The 22,700-nt window shown below is 45.3% G+C and overlaps 1 protein-coding gene across 5 annotated transcripts in view; it reads right to left on the bottom strand.

Moving 5' to 3' along the window:
• The window catches only part of ASB14 (ankyrin repeat and SOCS box containing 14), a 53,574-nt gene extending 31,595 nt beyond the window's left edge, over positions 1–21,979 (bottom strand). For 2 of the 5 annotated variants that reach the window (XM_063940857.1, XM_063940855.1), the window contains exons 1-2: positions 21,811–21,979; positions 7,279–7,331 (exon numbers count right to left, since the gene is read on the bottom strand). In XM_063940857.1, the coding sequence (XP_063796927.1) occupies positions 7,279–7,308 (30 nt within the window). In that variant the 5' untranslated portion in view covers positions 7,309–7,331; positions 21,811–21,979. Of the gene's footprint in view, positions 1–7,278; positions 7,332–10,275; positions 10,420–21,810 lie in introns of those variants that run through there. The other 3 variants (XM_063940854.1, XM_063940853.1, XM_063940856.1) reach the window with 3 other exon arrangements.
• Between the last annotated feature and the right edge of the window lie 721 nt (positions 21,980–22,700).

Genomic DNA, 22,700 nt, shown 5'->3' on the forward strand with positions numbered 1-22,700 from the left:
TTCCCTTTTTAACACATTACGGCAGGCAGCGTCCCCCTTTTTACACATTACAGCAGCCAGTGTCCCCCTTTTTACACGTTACGGCAGACACAAGAGAGAGAGAGAGAGAGATACTTACCATCTCTCCCCGCTGGCAGAGATCCCGGGCAGCCGCAGGGGAGAAGGAGGAGGAGGGAGGGGGACTGGAGCTGCAGCAGCGCTATGTAATTGGTAGTAGCACCGCTGCAGCAGCCCCCTCTCCTTCCGCATTGGCTGCCCGCCGCCGCTGAGAATGCTGGGATGAGGGAACTGCATCCCAGCATTCACAGCAGCGCCGGGCAGCCAATACAGAAGGAGAGAGGACTGCTGCAGCAGCGCTACTACCAATGACATAGCGCTTCTGCGGCTCCAGTCCCCCTCCCTCCTCCTCCTTCCCTGCCTCCGGCGCTGCTCTCCTCAACAGCGCGGCGCATGGCACACAACAGGCGGCTTGTAATGAGTCAATCTGACTCATTACAAGCCGCGGGCCGTGTGCCCTCATGGTAACTGCGCTGTGTTCCAGGCACACCTGGCACATAGGTAGTTACGGCGCTGAATTTACCCCTTAGGGTCTGATTTAATTCTGAGGGCTGTGCGTGATCAGGGGCAGAGTTAATTGGCTCTGACACAGGAGTCCTGCTAACACCTGCAACAGAGGACAGGATGGCTCCCGTCTGGTACTGCTCACCAAGTGACGTGCACCTGACGCTGCTGAATCTTGTGAGCCTGACCCTGACCCACTGGCTATTGTCACCAGAGCTGGTCTTAGCTATAGGCAAGCTAGGCATTTGCCTAGGGCATCCAAGCATGTCACTGCAGTATCTGATGCTGGGAGGGACAGTCTGCAAACTATCTGTTACTTTCTAAATGTATTCAATCAGCACTTGTATACACTGCTGTTTACATTTGTCAAATAGAATGCAGACAGTCCCTTGAACTCCCTCCGAAATGCTTGAATGCCCCTGACTTGTGAGAACTCAGCCAGCAGAGGCCCAATAACTGCAATTCCTGGACCTGTGACATTTTCACTGACTATATAAGGTTATTACTTAATTGCGCCTTATGATACCACATGTGTATTTTGGAAGCCTGCTCTGCATAAATCTGACATCACCTATACTGCTTGTGCACATGGGGGAGGGGGACCCTGCTATCCTGTGTCCCTTATCCCTGTGCAAACCCCAGGTGTCTGCAGGGATATAACATGGGCAGTGTTCTCCCCACACTTTCTCATTCCATGCCGTAAAATTCCCCTGCCTTTCAGCACTGTAACGTGGTCAGTAAGTTGCGTTGCGCTATTTCTATATGAATTGTCAGTGCAACGTGACTTTCAGATGCATCAGACTGGAGAGCAGAGCATATTGCTCCTGAGGTAAAAGGCATGCAGTTGCCGTGAGTAACAGACACCAGAAAACACACTGAACAGAGAAGAGAATGGACAATTGCTACATTTGATACTGGTCTTTTTGTATAACCAGCAAGTGTGGCAGTATCTGGACTTTGCTGCCATCTGTGTCCAACCAGCAAGCTAAAATAAAGGATGAGGCTTGCAAAGGACGGCATACCTTGTAAGGTCATATCCCTTGTACGTGTGCCCCTTTAACGGGTTCGAGCGCAAGCACTCACCCATCCCGCCACCCCATCTCATAAAACGCAGTCATGGATCTAGGGAGCTGCATGGGCGGACACACCGACTGCAGGCACACCAGCAAGCAAAAGTAAGTTTTATAAAAATAAAAAAAAAGCTACTAGCATTACTAATGTGGGTCTTATGTGTAAGGTGAAGTGTTGTGTGAAATTATGTGAATTATGGGCATTACTAATGTGGTTCATATGTGTAAGGAGCATTATTGTGTGGAATTTTGTGTATTATGGGCATTACTGTGGGGCATTATGTAGGTTTGAACTGGCCCACAGGGTACCCCCCCCTTCCCCTGGTGGGCCACACTGCCTGAGTGTTGCTGGGTCGGATGCAGAACTAGCAGCGGTGCTAGCGGGCACCAGCCAAAATTTTGCCTAGGGCATCAAATTGGCTAGGGCTGGGAGAAGCCCAGAAAAGAGAAGCAGGAGACCGGTATAGGGGCAGGGGTGGGCTACAGAATAGATTCATAGGGGGGAATTCAATTGTCTTGTGGGCACCCAAGCATATGGGGTAAATGTAGGGATAACAGTAGTTGAAAAAGATTTGGGGGTGCTCATCGATAATAGACTTAGTAGCAGTACGCAATGTCAAAATGCAGCAACAAAGGCTAATAAGGTGTTAGCATGCATAAAATGGGGAATGGAGACAAGGGATGAGAGTGTAATCCTGCCTCTGTATAAATCATTGGTGCGGCCACACCTGGAATATTGTGTACAGTTTTGGGCACCTCACTATAAAAAAGATATCTTGAAACTCGAAAGGGTTCAGAGGCGAGCCACTAAACTGGTTAAGGGGTTAGAGGCATTGGAATATGAGGAAAGACTTAAAAGGCTTAATATGTTCACACTGGAAAAGAGGTGACTGAGAGGGGACATTATTAATATTTATAAATACATTAAGGGACTATACAAGGATTTATCAAACGATTTGTTTAGCAAAAAAACACTACATAGGACACGAGGACACCCCCTGAGGTTAGAAGAAAAAAGAATTCCATACTCAATGGAGAATAGGATTCTTCACAGTAAGAGCAGTAAGGATTTGGAATTCTCTGCAAGGGAAGGTAGTAATGGTGGACTCAATCAATAAGTTTAAAAATGGATTAGATAAATTCCAAGCTGAAAAAAATATCCAGGGATACAGCATTTAATTAACATTAAAAAAATAAAAAATAAATATATATATATATATATAGGTTGAACTCGGTGGACATTTGTCTTTTTTCAACCTCAACAACTATGTAACTATATAACTATATAATGAGCGCCCACTGGAGCTATTCAATTGTTCCCCCTGTTGGGTGCACATGCCCAGTGTGCGTGCCCATTAGTGCTGGGTTTAGCCACGCAAAGTGGCTAAACCTATCTAAAGTCCTTGTTAGGGTGCCATCTAGTGGCCTCTGGGGTAAACAACAATTGAATTCCCCCATAGTATCATGTCATATTAGCCTTGCCCCTTCCCCAGGGACCTGCAATTCCTGGTATTTTTGCTATGCTGCCAACGTCACTAGGAAGTAGGTGGGAAGCTGGATGACCACCCACTCTTCCGGGAGCCTGTGGGATTTGTCAGTGCGAGATTAAGGTCCACATAGGCCTGGAGCTGAAAGTTAGAAAGGGCCTATTGTGTGCCTCGGCAGGAGGTGTGACAAGCACTGCGGTGGTGTGATTAGTGATGTGGGGGTGTGACCAGTGTGGTGTGAGTGTGGTCTAAATATGGGTGTGGCCTGTGCCATGGGTGTGCCTATCTCGATGGAGGTCAAAGCTAGTGCCTACCTTCAACCACTTAATAGTGGCGCTATAACAAAAAGTTTTAACCACCATATAATACAGAGCATCAGTGATCACCATATGATACAGAGAGCATCTCAGTGACCAGCATTTAATACAGGGAGCATCGCAGTGACCGCCATATTATACAGAGAGCTGTATCAACATGCAAAGAAGGTGGAAAGGGGAGAAACGATAGGCAAAACAGAGCAGGTGTGGAAAGATTGGAAAAGAGGAGGGCAATACAGAGGAGATAGGGAAAGAGAGCAGAGATAGGGGCTAAACAGAGCAAACAGTGAACTGAGGGCTCATGGGACACAGTTACTGATACAGAAACCTATTGACAGAGACACCACTTACCAACAGACATCTCTTCCTGACACAGGCACACTTGCAGACAGACACTGCTTACCAACAGACATCCCTTACTGACACAAATACAAATATAGACTCACTTACTTACACAGACACTTACTGAAACACCTAACTGACACACTTATTGACACACACACCACCTACTGACACAGACTTACTGATACTTACCACTTACTGACACAGACACCTCTTACTGACAGATATAATTTATGAACACAGTCACCCCTTACTGACATATTCCACTTACTGACACAGAAACACTTACTTACATACCTTACTAACACAAACATTTATTGACACAGACACCATTAATTGACATACGGCACTCACGGACACAGACACCACTTATTGGCACATACATACTTAATAAAAGACACCGCTTACTGACAAAGATACAACTTAGTGACACAAACACTCTTACTGGCAGGGATAGGGATGCTATCAGATATTGTGGGGCCTGGGACTGAAAAGAATAGGTAATCCCCCTCGACCCACATAGCCTCACACATGCATATGCTTCCCCCATAGCCATATTTCCCTCTGTCTCTCAGTTACATCCCCCCACACACACATTATCCTCTGCCTCAGTGACATGGCCACATTGACCTGTCTCTCAGTGACCCCCCTCGCCACATTCCGCTCTGTCTCTCAAAGACTGCCCCCACATTCCTATCTGTATCAGTGACATCCACACATTTTTATGTATCTCAGTGACCCACCTCACCACGTGTCCGGTATGTAAGGTCGACAGTAAGTAGGTTGACAATGTTTGGGTCGACCACTATTGGTCGACAGTAAGTAGGTCGACAGGACAAAAGGTCAACATGATGTTTTGATGTGTTTTTTTTGTGTCGTTCTCTCCGTCCAGTGACCGGGAACCCCAATTAGTGCACCGTGTCCCCTCGCATGCTTCGGGCAAGGATACCATTCCCATTTGTAGTCCACATGGATCGTAAAGTATGAAAAAGTTCAAAACAAGAAAAAAAAAGTGAAAAACTCATGTCAACCTTTTGACCTGTTGACCTAGAACATGTCGACATAAAGACCGCGTCGACATAGAAACCAATAGTGGTCGACCAAAACATTGTCGGCCTACTTACTGTCGACCTAAAGACCGGATCCCCTCCCCACATTCCCCTGTCTCTCAGTGACCCTCCTCCCCACATTCCCCTGTCTCTCAGTGACCCCCAAAAACATTCCCCTCTGTCTCTCAATGACCACAATAGGTTCTCACCAGTGAAAAGATGCTGGCTGCCGAGTACTCTCCTGGCCCACGAATGGTGGGCTGCCAGGCTGGCTGGTTACCAGGCCACATCTAAGCTGGAAGATGAGCTCTGCGCGGCCGGGCCAGAGCTTAAGTGCAGTGTCAGCCCCTACTGTAAGAGCCAGAGGGAGCCCCACTTTCTATCCAGGCCAGGTACTCCTGTCCAGCAGTCCCCCCCAACCCCTGATGCAGCCCTGGACATGGACACCCCTTACTGACAGATACCACTTACTTATACAGACATCTCTAATGGACACAGATAGCGCTTACGGACACAGAGACCTCTTACTGACATAGACTCCATTTACTGACAAACACACTTACTGACACAAACACACTGATATACAGTTACTGACACACCTTACTGACATACACACTTACATACACAGACACTCCTTACTGATACAAACACATTTACTGACAGATACCACTTACTAACACAGACAACCCTTACTGACACAGACGCCACTTATTGCAACATACAAACTTACTGGCAGACATGCCTTACTGACATAGATACAACTTATTGACACAGACCACTTACTGAGACACCCCTTACTGACACAGACACTACTTACTGGCAGATAACACTTATTGGTACATACATACTTACTAACACAACCCTTACTGATACAGATACAACTTATCGATACAGATATCCGCTTACTAACACAGATAAACTAACTGCCTCAGACACTACTTACTGACAGACACTACTAACTGACACACACAACACAAACTTACTGACACATTCACCACTTACTGATAGACATTACTTACTAACACACACGCACAACACAGGCACTACTTACTGACACACACAGATACAACACAATACTTACTGACACAGATACAACTTACAGACAGACACTACTTACTGACACACATAACGCAAAACTTACTGACACAGACACTACTTACTGACACACATACAACACAAAATGTACTGATACAGACACCACTTACTGTCAGATACTACATACTAACACACACGGCACAACACAAAACTTACTGACAAAGACTCCATTAACTGACAGACACTACTTACTTACTGACACACATACAACACAACACAAACCTACTGACAGAAACAACTTACTGACACACACACAACACAAAACTTACTGACATAGACACTACTTACTGACGGACACTACTTACTGACACACACACACACAACACAAAACTTACTGACACAGACATCACTTACTGACATACACTACTTACTGACATATATCCTCCAACTGTACCTTTTTGGCAGATATAGTACCTTTTTTTATGGTCTGTACTGATTTTTGGCTCTCCAAACTTCCATTGAAAGTATAGGAAAATATGTGTGACCAGCCCGCTTTACCCGTAGCCATGCCCCCTTTTCGAATTTGTACTAATTTTTATGTGTAAAATGTTGGAGGGTATGCTGACACACACAACACAAAACTTACTGACACAGACACCAGTAACTGACAGACACTACTTTCTGACACACACACAACACAAAACTTACTGACACATACCACTTACTGACACACACGCAACACTTACTGACACAGACACCACTTACTGACACATACACATGCACACACACAACACACAAAACTTACTGACATTGACACCACTTACAGAGGAGGAGACCTCAGGGCCTGGTGTGGATTGCAAGTCACCGAAAAGACAGCTCTCCCAAAAGACAGCAGCCCCTCCCCAGACCCTTCCCCTCTTTTATGAAGTTTTTTCCTGTTGGGAGGTTGCATCGGGGAGGGTAAGTATAAGCATGCATTTTGGATTGGTAGGTGGCGGAGCCTCGGGTTGAATGGGGCGGAGCTTCGGGCGGACCCTGGGGCAGAGCCTCACATCGATACTGGCAAGGAAAGGCAGGTTTAGTGCCGTGGTGGGGTGAATGGGCAGCCGAAGGTGAGTGAGCTGCTGTGTGTGATGACAGGAAATATTTTTTTCCTCTCAGCACCCGCCGCACTGCAGGGAACGCTCTGGGCCTATTTTCAATGGGGGCTTGGAGCTGCAGCTCCATCCGCTCCATTGTTAAACCGGCCCTGGGATTTGTGAGTCTCCTAGAGATCCCGAGAGAGTAAATAAGTATGGTGTTGAGTATTGAATATGAACTGAAAGTGCCACACCCCAATTTTTTTAATTAGAAGAGCAATCTATATTGTATTATAACAATACACCTGTTAGTTACATGTATATTTATAGATACATACCAACCCGAATAGCTGCAACAATCTTGTCATGTTCTGGACTCATGGAACAGGAGCTGATGAAGTGAAATACATCTTTACATACATTTTGTAAAATACAACGGCCCTAGATGTACACCACAGATTGTAACATTGTTTAAAATGTTTAGAAGTATTCCATTATACCCCCTCCATATGTCTACATCCACATGCAGGATAGTAGTAGCTGGTACTGCATCCTATGCCACAGATCACCTAGAAAAATGTATGCTGATTTGAAGGCAAAGAGTGGATACATTAAATAGTGATTTGATTTAGATTTGTCTTCTGTTCATTCACTTAGTTTATTTTTTTTATCAATTAACAAAATACAATTAACACTTCTACTTTTTAAAGCTTTTTACTTTGCAGCAGTTAGGATCTGGCGGTTGGGATCCCGGCATCGATATTCTGACCGCCGATATCCTGTACCCAACCCGATACTATAATAGCATAATATATTCTAAAAGCATATTAAACACTAGCTGCATATCTCTTCCTTGTATTATCATGGGCATATCTCGTGGTGTGAAATCAGATTATGGGAAATCCATATTGCATAGATAGAAGTGATATGCCACGTTCAGCACATTCACATCCCTGCTCCATAAGGAGCCCGTTATGTGTCATCTAATGAGTCTTTTCTATTGTTTAATCAGTGAATGTGCATATATGGACAGAAGAGAGCCCCCAGACCCTAGGATTTAGGTGACCAATAAAGTGGTATAAGCAGGCCCGGCGACAGGGGGGGTCAAAGGGGACAACCCTCCCGGGCCCCGAGCTTCAGGGGGGCCCCATCACTTGCTTGGTCTGGTTGGTCTTCGCTTTGTTGCCTTCATTATGCTTGCGGCATGCCTCTCTGCCGCCCCGTCCCTGTCTGACGATCTGCTGCCGCTGAAGAGCCGGGCAGCAGAGCAGCAAACACAGGCTACACTGACTGTGTGAGTCAGGGCTCCTTATAGCAGCTGCCCGCAGCACTACCTCTGTCCAACCCTGCTCCCTACGTGCCTGGATGGCACCCTCACAGCCCGTCATACTGTATACTATGTCAAGGTACTGCCATATTATTCTATATAAATGTGTGTATATGCAAAAAATGTCCCTGGCACTCCGGACTTCCGTTCACCTTGCTCCGGTGCCCTCCCCTCAGATCTGCATCTGTGTATATGGTCCTTGTATGCCGCCCATACAAGGACCATATATATATAAAGTCCCAAATGACCCGGCACTCCTCACGCTCCCCAGCGTTTAGCTTAAACTGCTCCCGTGCCTTTCCTCCTGGAACTGCGTCCAATGTACAAATGCTGGCAATAAGGACGGCACTTGGAGACTTTCAAAGGTGGTAAAACAATAAAAAAATAAAAAAATAAACAGCACACGTTGTTTTACCACCTTTGAAAGTCTTCAAGTGCCGCCCTTATTGCCAGCATATATATATATATATATATATATGTGTGTGTGTGTGTGACTGTGTATATATATATATGTATAAATTATAATATATATACTGTATATTTTTTTTATATATATATATATATATATATATATATACAGTGTGTGTGTGTGTGTGTATATATATATATATATATATATATATTTTATTTTTTTTACAGCGACTTTGTGCTTTATAAGGGGGGGGGAGTCAAGGCAGGGTGGGGGGCCCCGGAGAAATTGGTGTACCGGGCCCCAAGATTTCTCTTGCCGGCCCTGGGTATAAGGGTTGTGTGTGTGGTGTTTTTAGCTTAATCAAAATGACGTGAAAATCAATGTGTTTAGCATGCCCTGGCAGCTATGGGTATACTATGTTGTGTACTACACTTTCAGACAATCGAGGATATGCTGGATTCAGGGGTCTATTCATATGAAGCAGTTAAAAGTGTGGAGAACTGAGACAGAGGAAAAGTTGCCCATGGCAACCAATCAGCTGCTACGTATCATTTTATAAAAGTTACCTCAACACTGTTTGGTTGTCATAGGCAACTTCTCTACTGGCTCACTTCTCTGCTCTTTTCACTGCTTCATACATAGACCCCTAAATAACATGATAAATGCTACACTATAATATTAATTCGTTTAATTAACCAGAGTACTACTGATAGCACCCCCCACCCCTACCACTGCTGTTAAGATGCCCCTGCCCCAGGGCAGTTTCCCAAACTCCATCCTTGAGGCACACTAACAGTCCAGGTTTTAAGGCTATCCATGCATAAACACAGATTACTTAATACCTCAGTTAGTTTGATTTAACTATCTGAGCTTAAGCATGGATAGTCTTAAAACCTGGAATGTCAGGGTGCCTTGATGATGCAGTTTGGGGAACCCTTCCCTAAGGAATAGAGCACTGCAATGACTGGGCTGGTTGAAACTATGGCAGAGAGAGCCCACTATGTGGGTTTACATGCTTTAATGGTACCAGGCCTGGATGGCATAGTCTAGTACTGTTATTGACATTTTCTTGGCCCTGATTTTGCCAATGGCTGGTAGCATTAGAGCTACTTTTACACAGGTGTTATTGTGCTATATACAGTAGTCTTATACAGTATCTGTACATAATTAACAAGTACAGTGCCAAGTGTCACATATGTTGTGAGGTTCAGCCTCATAAGGAGCAGATAATGTGCCGTATTATATGATATCTAGGTGAAGAACTGTGTGATATCAGGGCAGGATGACTGGATTCCAAGAGAGAAGTTAATGATCCATTGGAAGTTAATGATCCATTGGAAACCTTGTACAGTATATAATATGCTTGTTGGTTTTGGTTGTTCTGTAAGAGAAATGGGACATTTGACCTTGTGCACCAGTTCTAAGACTTGTATATCACTTCTCTCCATCTCTAAGATGACAGAAGCTCTTTATTTTCTGTGTATAACATGTCCAGGGCACTATGGCATGCATTATGCTTATCACTGATGATGTAATGTCCCTTGGTCGCTCACATGTAGAATGCCTGTGATTGCGCACTAAGCTGCATTATTGTACCTGCTACTCTCAATGTCATCCACAACAGAATCTTTTCTGTAGATGTCTTGAAGGCTCTGATGTATAACATACTGAGCTGCAATATCATCATCCAGGTCATCAACAAAGTCAGATAAATCCATGGTACTGAATCACAGGTTCACACTGGTGGGGGGAGAACAATCATTGGAATTAACTGAACTATAATCTGGTGCAAAAGGCATACGTTAGCTGCACATCCCAGCATGCTACTGACATAACAGACATAACAGATATACTTAAAATTCACACTGTTCCCCTGTCGTCAGTGGTGCCAAGAGACAGGGGGAGAGGGTACAAAATACCCTGGCCCAGGTCTGATAGAGGGGCCCAGTGAGGGCCCCAGGCCACTGTCCCTTGCCTGGCAGCTGCAGCTGTTCTCAGCCCAGCACATTCTGCTGTATGCTGGGCTGCAGCTTGGCAATGGAGGCGCTTAAAATACAATTTTTTTCAGGATTTTTATCTAATGGTGCACGACCACGTCTCCTGTGATTAGGCCACACCCCCTGAAAAGTACCTGGGCCCAGCCCGGCTCTCTACTGCCCTGCCTGTCGTAGAGAAGCTCCCCACCCCTCACTATGCCTTTTCTTCCCCTGGCATCTATATGCATGTTCTGCACTTTGCCAGCTGACCTTATAGTATGGCAGTGGTGGATAGGCAGGTGTTATATTTACTGTTTATGTCCCATATTCTGCATGTCTTGTCACTTTCCACTGTGCTGCAACATAATAGCCACACATATTATGTATCACTGGGCCTACAGTATTACCTACAGCCCAGGTAGGGATAGATTCAGATTTTAGATTTGTGTTCATTCTAAAGTTATCTAAGCATTGGTATAAAGGCTATTTTCAAGAAAATAATTCCACCTCAGCCAGTCTATAGCAAGAGGTTTTAATAAAGTAAATGAATCAGCTCATCAAGAGAACAGAATATCATAGTGTCTCTTGTGGACACAGTGGCGAAACTTGTGAGTGGTGGGCCCAGGTGCAAAAATATAATTTGGGTCCCTCTCCTCCACCCCAACCTAAGTTCACAAATATGCCACATGCAGTGGGTGACAAGGAGAGGCAGAGGGTGATAGCGTAAAGGTGGGTGCACACTAATAGCTATATCTGCAGATCAATTGATCTGCAGATATATCTATGGACGGATCGGGCAGTGTGCTGTGCATACACACTGCCCGATCCGTCGGGGACTGACGTCATGAACTGGGCGGGCGTGTACACACGCCCGCCCAGTTCAGCTGTCAATCACCACCGGCCGCCGCAGCATGTGTACGGGCAGTCGGCCGACCGCCCCGTACACACACAGCGACGCGCCAATATATCGGTAGATATATTGGCCGTCGGCTGTGCTGCGCGGCCGACGCGATACGTCTGTGAATGACGGAGTTCACAGACGTATCGGCCGTACACACTGGCCGATGGTCCCGCGATATATCGGCCGTTCACGAGAACGCCCGATATATCGACCAGTGTGTACGGGCCTTAAGGCAGGGAGAGTCAGGAGATGGTGACAGCGTAAGGCAGGGGTAGAGGTTGACAGAGAGGCAGAGGGTGGGCAGAGGGTGACAACAGAAGACAAGGGGAGGAAGAGAGTGACAGCAGAAGGCAGGGGGAGGCAGAGGGTGACAGGTAGAGACAGTAGGTGACAGGGGTACAGGCACAACGTCCTACACAGTGCAGAGAACAGGGAGCATGTACCTTAGTGGGGGCAGGAACACAGTGGCCTCTGCTCTGTCTGTGTATTCCTCAGTTTGGCACTCAAGTCAGGCAGACTCTGACATTGCCAGTAGAGATGAGCGGGTTCGGTTTCTCTGAATCCGAACCCGCCCGAACTTCATGTTTTTTTACACGGGTCCGAGCGACTCGGATCTTCCCGCCTTGCTCGGTTAACCCGAGCGCGCCCGAACGTCATCATCACGCTGTCGGATTCTCGCGAGGCTCGGATTCTATCGCGAGACTCGGATTCTATATAAGGAGCCGCGCGTCGCGGCCATTTTCACACGTGCATTGAGATTGATAGGGAGAGGACGTGGCTGGCGTCCTCTCCGTTTAGAAATTAAAATAGATAGGAGAGTGAGAGTGAGACACTTCATTTACTTACTGGAGCTTAGGAGGAGTTATACTAGTGACTGATGACCAGTGACCTGACCACCAGTGCAGTTTTATAATTTATTATTATTTAATAATCCGTTCTGTTCTTGTTCTCTGCCTGAAAAAAACGATACACAGTGACTCAGTCACACTCACATACCATATCTGTGCTCAGCCCAGTGTGCTGCATCATCTATGTATAATATCTGACTGTGCTCACACAGCTTAATTGTGGGGGAGACTGGGGAGCAGTTATAGGTTATAGCAGGAGCCAGGAGTACATATTAAACAGTGCACACTTTTGCTGCCAGAGTGCCACTGCCAGTGTGACTGACCACTGACCACTGTGACCAGTGACCTGACCACACTGACCACCAGTATAGTATATTGTGATTGAATGTCTGCCTGAAAAAGTACACTCGTCGTGTGACTTGTGTGGTGTTTTTTTATTCTATAAAAATTAAAAAACTCATTCTGCTGACAGACAGTGTCCACTCCAGCAGGTCCGTCATTATATAATATATACCTGTCCGGCTGCAGTAGTGATATATATATATTTTTTATATCATTATTTATCATCCAGTCTACTAGCAGCAGACACAGTACGGTAGTTCACGGCTGTAGCTACCTCTGTGTCGGCACTCGGCAGTCCATCCATAATTGTATACCACCTACCCGTGTTTTTTTTTTCTTTCTTCTTTATACATACTACATCTCATTATCATCCAGTCTATATTAGCAGCAGACACAGTACAGTACGGTAGTCCACGGCTGTAGCTACCTCTGTGTCGGCACTCGGCAGTCCATCCATAGTTGTATACCACCTACCCGTGTTTTTTTTTTTCTTTCTTCTTTATACATACTACATCTCATTATCAACCAGTCTATATTAGCAGCAGACACAGTACGGTAGTTCACGGCTGTAGCTACCTCTGTGTCGGCACTCGGCAGTCCATCCATAATTGTATACCACCTACCCGTGGTTTTTTTTTTCTTTCTTCTTTATACATACATACTACATCTCATTATCATCCAGTCTATATTAGCAGCAGACACAGTACAGTACGGTAGTCCACGGCTGTAGCTACCTCTGTGTCGGCACTCGGCACTCGGCAGTCCATCCATAATTGTATACCACCTACCCGTGGTTTTTTTTTTTCTTTCTTCTTTATACATACTACATCTCATTATCAACCAGTCTATATTAGCAGCAGACACAGTACAGTACGGTAGTCCACGGCTGTAGCTACCTCTGTGTCGGCACTCGGCAGTCCATCCATAATTGTATACCACCTACCCGTGGTTTTTTTTTTTCTTTCTTCTTTATACATACTACATCTCATTATCATCCAGTCTATATTAGCAGCAGACACAGTACAGTACGGTAGTCCACGGCTGTAGCTACCTCTGTGTCGGCACTCGGCAGTCCATCCATAATTGTATACCACCTACCCGTGGTTTTTTTTTTCTTTCTTCTTTATACATACTACATCTCATTATCATCCAGTCTATATTAGCAGCAGACACAGTACAGTACGGTAGTCCACGGCTGTAGCTACCTCTGTGTCGGCACTCGGCAGTCCATCCATAATTGTATACCACCTACCCGTGGTTTTTTTTTTCTTTCTTCTTTATACATACTACATCTCATTATCATCCAGTCTATATTAGCAGCAGACACAGTACAGTACGGTAGTCCACGGCTGTAGCTACCTCTGTGTCGGCACTCGGCAGTCCATCCATAATTGTATACCACCTACCCGTGGTTTTTTTTTTCTTTCTTCTTTATACATACCACATCTCATTATCATCCAGTCTATATTAGCAGCAGACACAGTACAGTACGGTAGTCCACGGCTGTAGCTACCTCTGTGTCGGCACTCGGCAGTCCATCCATAATTGTATACCACCTACCCGTGTTTTTTTTTTTCTTTCTTCTTTATACATACTACATCTCATTATCAACCAGTCTATATTAGCAGCAGACACAGTACGGTAGTTCACGACTGTAGCTACCTCTGTGTCGGCACTCGGCAGTCCATCCATAATTGTATACCACCTACCCGTGGTTTTTTTTTTCTTTCTTCTTTATACATACATACTACATCTCATTATCATCCAGTCTATATTAGCAGCAGACACAGTACAGTACGGTAGTCCACGGCTGTAGCTACCTCTGTGTCGGCACTCGGCAGTCCATCCATAATTGTATACCACCTACCCGTGTTTTTTTTTTCTTTCTTCTTTATACATACTACATCTCATTATCAACTAGTCTATATTAGCAGCAGACACAGTACGGTAGTTCACGGCTGTAGCTACCTCTGTGTCGGCACTCGGCAGTCCATCCATAATTGTATACCACCTACCCGTGGTTTTTTTTTTCTTTCTTCTTTATACATACATACTACATCTCATTATCATCCAGTCTATATTAGCAGCAGACACAGTACAGTACGGTAGTCCACGGCTGTAGCTACCTCTGTGTCAGCACTCGGTAGTCCATCCATAATTGTATACCACCTACCCGTGGTTTTTTTTTTCTTTCTTCTTTATACATACTACATCTCATTATCAACCAGTCTATATTAGCAGCAGACACAGTACAGTACGGTAGTCCACGGCTGTAGCTACCTCTGTGTCGGCACTCGGCAGTCCATCCATAATTGTATACCACCTACCCGTGGTTTTTTTTTTCTTTCTTCTTTATACATACTACATCTCATTATCATCCAGTCTATATTAGCAGCAGACACAGTACAGTACGGTAGTCCACGGCTGTAGCTACCTCTGTGTCGGCACTCGGCAGTCCATCCATAATTGTATACCACCTACCCGTGGTTTTTTTTTTCTTTCTTCTTTATACATACTACATCTCATTATCATCCAGTCTATATTAGCAGCAGACACAGTACAGTACGGTAGTCCACGGCTGTAGCTACCTCTGTGTCGGCACTCGGCAGTCCATCCATAAGTATACTAGTATCCATCCATCTCCATTGTTTACCTGAGGTGCCTTTTAGTTGTGCCTATTAAAATATGGAGAACAAAAATGTTGAGGTTCCAAAATTAGGGAAAGATCAAGATCCACTTCCACCTCGTGCTGAAGCTGCTGCCACTAGTCATGGCCGAGACGATGAAATGCCAGCAACGTCGTCTGCCAAGGCCGATGCCCAATGTCATAGTACAGAGCATGTCAAATCCAAAACACCAAATATCAGTAAAAAAAGGACTCCAAAACCTAAAATAAAATTGTCGGAGGAGAAGCGTAAACTTGCCAATATGCCATTTACCACACGGAGTGGCAAGGAATGGCTGAGGCCCTGGCCTATGTTCATGGCTAGTGGTTCAGCTTCACATGAGGATGGAAGCACTCAGCCTCTCGCTAGAAAACTGAAAAGACTCAAGCTGGCAAAAGCACCGCAAAGAACTGTGCGTTCTTCGAAATCCCAAATCCACAAGGAGAGTCCAATTGTGTCGGTTGCGATGCCTGACCTTCCCAACACTGGACGTGAAGAGCATGCGCCTTCCACCATTTGCACGCCCCCTGCAAGTGCTGGAAGGAGCACCCGCAGTCCAGTTCCTGATAGTCAGATTGAAGATGTCAGTGTTGAAGTACACCAGGATGAGGAGGATATGGGTGTTGCTGGCGCTGGGGAGGAAATTGACCAGGAGGATTCTGATGGTGAGGTGGTTTGTTTAAGTCAGGCACCCGGGGAGACACCTGTTGTCCGTGGGAGGAATATGGCCGTTGACATGCCTGGTGAAAATACCAAAAAAATCAGCTCTTCAGTGTGGAGGTATTTCAACAGAAAAGCGGACAACAGGTGTCAAGCCGTGTGTTGCCTTTGTCAAGCTGTAATAAGTAGGGGTAAGGACGTTGACCACCTCGGAACATCCTCCCTTATACGTCACCTGCAGCGCATTCATAATAAGTCAGTGACAAGTTCAAAAACTTTGGGCGACAGCGGAAGCAGTCCACTGACCAGTAAATCCCTTCCTCTTGTAACCAAGCTCACGCAAACCACCCCACCAACTCCCTCAGTGTCAATTTCCTCCTTCCCCAGGAATGCCAATAGTCCTGCAGGCCATGTCACTGGCAATTCTGACGAGTCCTCTCCTGCCTGGGATTCCTCCGATGCATCCTTGCGTGTAACGCCTACTGCTGCTGGCGCTGCTGTTGTTGCTGCTGGGAGTCGATGGTCATCCCAGAGGGGAAGTCGTAAGCCCACTTGTACTACTTCCAGTAAGCAATTGACTGTCCAACAGTCCTTTGCGAGGAAGATGAAATATCACAGCAGTCATCCTGCTGCAAAGCGGATAACTGAGGCCTTGACAACTATGTTGGTGTTAGACGTGCGTCCGGTATCCGCCGTTAGTTCACAGGGAACTAGACAATTTATTGAGGCAGTGTGCCCCCGTTACCAAATACCATCTAGGTTCCACTTCTCTAGGCAGGCGATACCGAGAATGTACACGGACGTCAGAAAAAGACTCACCAGTGTCCTAAAAAATGCAGTTGTACCCAATGTCCACTTAACCACGGACATGTGGACAAGTGGAGCAGGGCAGGGTCAGGACTATATGACTGTGACAGCCCACTGGGTAGATGTATGGACTCCCGCCGCAAGAACAGCAGCGGCGGCACCAGTAGCAGCATCTCGCAAACGCCAACTCTTTCCTAGGCAGGCTACGCTTTGTATCACCGCTTTCCAGAATACGCACACAGCTGAAAACCTCTTACGGCAACTGAGGAAGATCATCGCGGAATGGCTTACCCCAATTGGACTCTCCTGTGGATTTGTGGCATCGGACAACGCCAGCAATATTGTGTGTGCATTAAATATGGGCAAATTCCAGCACGTCCCATGTTTTGCACATACCTTGAATTTGGTGGTGCAGAATTTTTTAAAAAACGACAGGGGCGTGCAAGAGATGCTGTCGGTGGCCAGAAGAATTGCGGGACACTTTCGGCGTACAGGCACCACGTACAGAAGACTGGAGCACCACCAAAAACTACTGAACCTGCCCTGCCATCATCTGAAGCAAGAAGTGGTAACGAGGTGGAATTCAACCCTCTATATGCTTCAGAGGTTGGAGGAGCAGCAAAAGGCCATTCAAGCCTATACAATTGAGCACGATATAGGAGGTGGAATGCACCTGTCTCAAGTGCAGTGGAGAATGATTTCAACGTTGTGCAAGGTTCTGATGCCCTTTGAACTTGCCACACGTGAAGTCAGTTCAGACACTGCCAGCCTGAGTCAGGTCATTCCCCTCATCAGGCTTTTGCAGAAGAAGCTGGAGACATTGAAGGAGGAGCTAACACGGAGCGATTCCGCTAGGCATGTGGGACTTGTGGATGGAGCCCTTAATTCGCTTAACAAGGATTCACGGGTGGTCAATCTGTTGAAATCAGAGCACTACATTTTGGCCACCGTGCTCGATCCTAGATTTAAAGCCTACCTTGGATCTCTCTTTCCGGCAGACACAAGTCTGCTGGGGTTGAAAGACCTGCTGGTGAGAAAATTGTCAAGTCAAGCGGAACGCGACCTGTCAACATCTCCTCCTTCACATTCTCCCGCAACTGGGGGTGCGAGGAAAAGGCTCAGAATTCCGAGCCCACCCGCTGGCGGTGATGCAGGGCAGTCTGGAGCGACTGCTGATGCTGACATCTGGTCCGGACTGAAGGACCTGACAACGATTACGGACATGTCGTCTACTGTCACTGCATATGATTCTCTCACCATTGAAAGAATGGTGGAGGATTATATGAGTGACCGCATCCAAGTAGGCACGTCACACAGTCCGTACTTATACTGGCAGGAAAAAGAGGCAATTTGGAGGCCCTTGCACAAACTGGCTTTATTCTACCTAAGTTGCCCTCCCACAAGTGTGTACTCCGAAAGAGTGTTTAGTGCCGCCGCTCACCTTGTCAGCAATCGGCGTACGAGGTTACATCCAGAAAATGTGGAGAAGATGATGTTCATTAAAATGAATTATAATCAATTCCTCCGTGGAGACATTGACCAGCAGCAATTGCCTCCACAAAGTACACAGGGAGCTGAGATGGTGGATTCCAGTGGGGACGAATTGATAATCTGTGAGGAGGGGGATGTACACGGTGATATATCGGAGGATGATGATGAGGTGGACATCTTGCCTCTGTAGAGCCAGTTTGTGCAAGGAGAGATTAATTGCTTCTTTTTTGGTGGGGGTCCAAACCAACCCGTCATTTCAGTCACAGTCGTGTGGCAGACCCTGTCACTGAAATTATGGGTTGGTTAAAGTGTGCATGTCCTGTTTATACAACATAAGGGTGGGTGGGAGGGCCCAAGGACAATTCCATCTTGCACCTCTTTTTTCTTTAATTTTTCTTTGCGTCATGTGCTGTTTGGGGAGGGTTTTTTGGAAGGGACATCCTGCGTGACACTGCAGTGCCACTCCTAGATGGGCCCGGTGTTTGTGTCGGCCACTAGGGTCGCTTATCTTACTCACACAGCTACTTCATTGCGCCTCTTTTTTTCTTTGCGTCATGTGCTGTTTGGGGAGGGTTTTTTGGAAGGGACATCCTGCGTGACACTGCAGTGCCACTCCTAGATGGGCCCGGTGTTTGTGTCGGCCACTAGGGTCGCTTATCTTACTCACACAGCTACCTCATTGCTCCTCTTTTTTTCTTTGCGTCATGTGCTGTTTGGGGAGGGTTTTTTGGAAGGGACATCCTGCGTGACACTGCAGTGACACTCCTAGATGGGCCCGGTGTTTGTGTCGGCCACTAGGGTCGCTTATCTTACTCACACAGCTACCTCATTGCGCCTCTTTTTTTCTTTGCGTCATGTGCTGTTTGGGGAGGGTTTTTTGGAAGGGACATCCTGCGTGACACTGCAGTGACACTCCTAGATGGGCCCGGTGTTTGTGTCGGCCACTAGGGTCGCTTATCTTACTCACACAGCTACCTCATTGCGCCTCTTTTTTTCTTTGCGTCATGTGCTGTTTGGGGAGGGTTTTTTGGAAGGGACATCCTGCGTGACACTGCAGTGCCACTCCTAGATGGGCCCGGTGTTTGTGTCGGCCACTAGGGTCGCTTAGCTTAGTCATCCAGCGACCTAGGTGCAAATTTTAGGACTAAAAATAATATTGTGAGGTGTGAGGTATTCAGAATAGACTGAAAATGAGTGTAAATTATGGTTTTTGAGGTTAATAATACTTTGGGATCAAAATGACCCCCAAATTCTATGATTTAAGCTGTTTTTTAGTGTTTTTTAAAAAAAACACCCGAATCCAAAACACACCCGAATCCGACAAAAAAAATTCGGTGAGGTTTTTCCAAAACGCGGTCGAACCCAAAACACGGCCGCGGAACCGAACCCAAAACCAAAACACAAAACCCGAAAAATTTCCGGCGCTCATCTCTAATTGCCAGTTACACCGGTTGTGAGCTGCCTTTAATTCACAGACAGCAGTGACTCAGTAAAATTGTACAGCTGTCTGTGATCTGTCTGTAGTCTGTGGCAGGACTCCTCTATCAGTGTCAGCCCTGCCTCCATAAGGTAAGGGGCAGGTCCCTCAGGCAGTGGGGCTGACCCTGCTCTCTGCACTGGGCCATTCATGTGACATTGCTCAAAACGGGGTACGTGGGGTGAACTTGTGTGTGTGTGTGTGGGGGGGGGGGGTGCTGAGGGGGCAGGGAATAGCTCATTGCTGGCCTGGGCAGCAGTGGGCCCCTTAGTCCTCAGGGGCCCTGATGCAATGCACCTGCTGAAACCAATGGTAGTTCTACCCCTGTGTGGACATGAAATTTAAACTATTTAATGCACCTTTTATCTGTTCTGTCTTTTGTCTTTTTATTAAAATGGCCCGGATGTCAACAAGTGACCCCTCACTCAAATCACTGCTGCAAAAATCTACAAATAATGTTGCCACTAAATAAATATTGTTTTAATATATTTGAATTACTAAATTCAAGAGAAAAACATTAAGCCTGTTATTTTTTTAATCAAATTATCAGATACTACTATTTACCTAATCATGTTTAAGAAGAGCTCTGTATACATTTGTAACCAGTCACAAGAAATATATCAGCTGCATAAGGAACCTATAGGGATAATGTATCTCCTCAATTAATTAATATAATGGGCGGTATTCAATTCTTTCCACCCCTTTCCACACCGATTCTGATTCTGCTGATGGGCGTGATGTCATCATTTCAGCTCGCTACTCCTGGCGTGATATATCATTTGAATACCACCCAATGTAATTGGATATGTACAGAAAGTAAACTCATACATTGTTTAGAAGCAAGTTAGAATATTTATAGAACCTATTGGAAAAAAAATCTGTTTTTGGACAAAGGACAATAAAAGTTCTAAAACATTTTAGCATTTAATGATGATGTCACAAAACAGAGGGATTTTGGCCAAAAAGAACAAGTGATAAAATTATTTTTGAAACTGGCAGTTCTTAAGAGTGAGTCTACTACTGATTAATTTCCAGTTTCTCGAGATGGCAGATTAAGCAAAAGACTATCGGAGTGTGCTGTAACCATGCTGTTTTTTTAATTTCTATTTCTATTTTATTTCTATTTTAAGAATGTTGCATTTCTATTGCTGTATGTCAATTTGCCATCACCATTTACGTAACACAAGTATTAAGTAATGTGACTTTTTGGTCATATTAAACGCCATTTAATAATTTTCTGTCTTTATATTCTTAAATAATCCAAATGTGAAATAGACTTGCTTTTGTAATGCTGCATTTACAGTATATAGGGAATCACATTCTGAGTAAACTAGGTTGTGATTACATTTTGGTATCAGGCAGCAACTGATAACTTAATAAAAAATAAGTAATCTTTAAAATGTTTTTTTTTTTTTGGTGTAGCACTGTATACTGTATGTCTAATAATGATTACACGATATACTATATTTTTGGGTAATTTTTGTAATTTGTAGGCAAAACCAGATGGTTTTGCATGGGCCCCTTAAACGCACATATCATACAGGCGAAGGTGAATCTTGTTTTGATGGCATGCAACGTCCTGTACAGTGTAAATTTGTTTATAACAGTTTCCTAGGATGAAGATTAAAGCACAAAGCTAAAATAAGCCATTAGTCTAACCTGTACTAAACGAATTAAAGATTAAATCTAATTGGTTGCACTGTGTTTCTTCTATTTATAATATGATATTAAATAAGCAGTGTAAAATTAGAACGTATTAAAGAGACATATAAACCATTGCTATACTTCTCTGAGACATCTGTCTACTGTGCCTAGATGGTAAATGTGACTATTACCAGATAACTATTTAATATACATTCATAGCACACCAAAACCACGACACTCTACATTGTTCTATACGTAAATTCTCCAATATTTGCTAGGCTGAATGAGACTGGACACCAAGTAAAGGTGTGGCTGTTACCTTGTCATCCAGTGTTGGTAATTCTTGGTAACTTGCTTGATAACATTAGTTAATCAGATAATACATTTGGCTTAGAAGTAATGTTTTAAAGTGTCCAATTGCATCCAAAAGTCAATGATGGCAGTTCCTTCATCAGCATAAACCCTTGTTTATTTATATGCAGACACCCCCAGAGACTGCACGACCTATAAATACAGGATCATGGGTCTGAGACTTTATCCTGCCCCTCTCACGTGGGTGAGCTATGTTTGGTAACACAATCAGGTGGATTAACAGGAGAGGAATTATGGACATCTGCAGATCCTGGACTCGGAAGCTGTATGCTGGAAATGGTGTAAGGATATGTACTGTAACAATGAACAGCACAGCAATGCACAATACCAGGAGCACCCTCTGGAATAAAGATTAACCCCTTAATGTGTGGAGGTTTTACGTGTGTGTGTGTGTGTGTGTGTGTGTGTGTGTGTGTGTGTATATATATATATATATATATCAGGAGCGGATCTTGCCACGGGCAAGCACGACTTTTGCCCGGGGCGCCGGCGCCATCCGGTAGGCGCCGCACAATAGCAAGATTCACTACTGTTTGGCAGTGCTCCCTGCTGTGTCCCCCACTGTGAAGGGAACTAGACGCTACCCGTCTAGTTTCCCTTCGTGGAGAGGACCTTTGCCTTGCAGTGCGCGATGATGTCATCACGCACCGCACAGCATTGTGGGACTGGCACAGACGCCAGGGGTCATAATTGACCTCTAGTGTCTATCTATGCTGTGCTATGGGAGAGACGTCATGACGTCTCTCCCATAGATCCGAGGAGAGGAGCAGCGGCGGCGGAGGTCTGCAGCAGTCGGGAATCAGGAGAGGGGATAGTAAGTATTCTTTTTTTTTTTGT

The sequence above is a fragment of the Pseudophryne corroboree genome, chromosome 9, assembly GCF_028390025.1.
Source record: "Pseudophryne corroboree isolate aPseCor3 chromosome 9, aPseCor3.hap2, whole genome shotgun sequence".
Lineage (NCBI taxonomy): Eukaryota > Metazoa > Chordata > Amphibia > Anura > Myobatrachidae > Pseudophryne > Pseudophryne corroboree.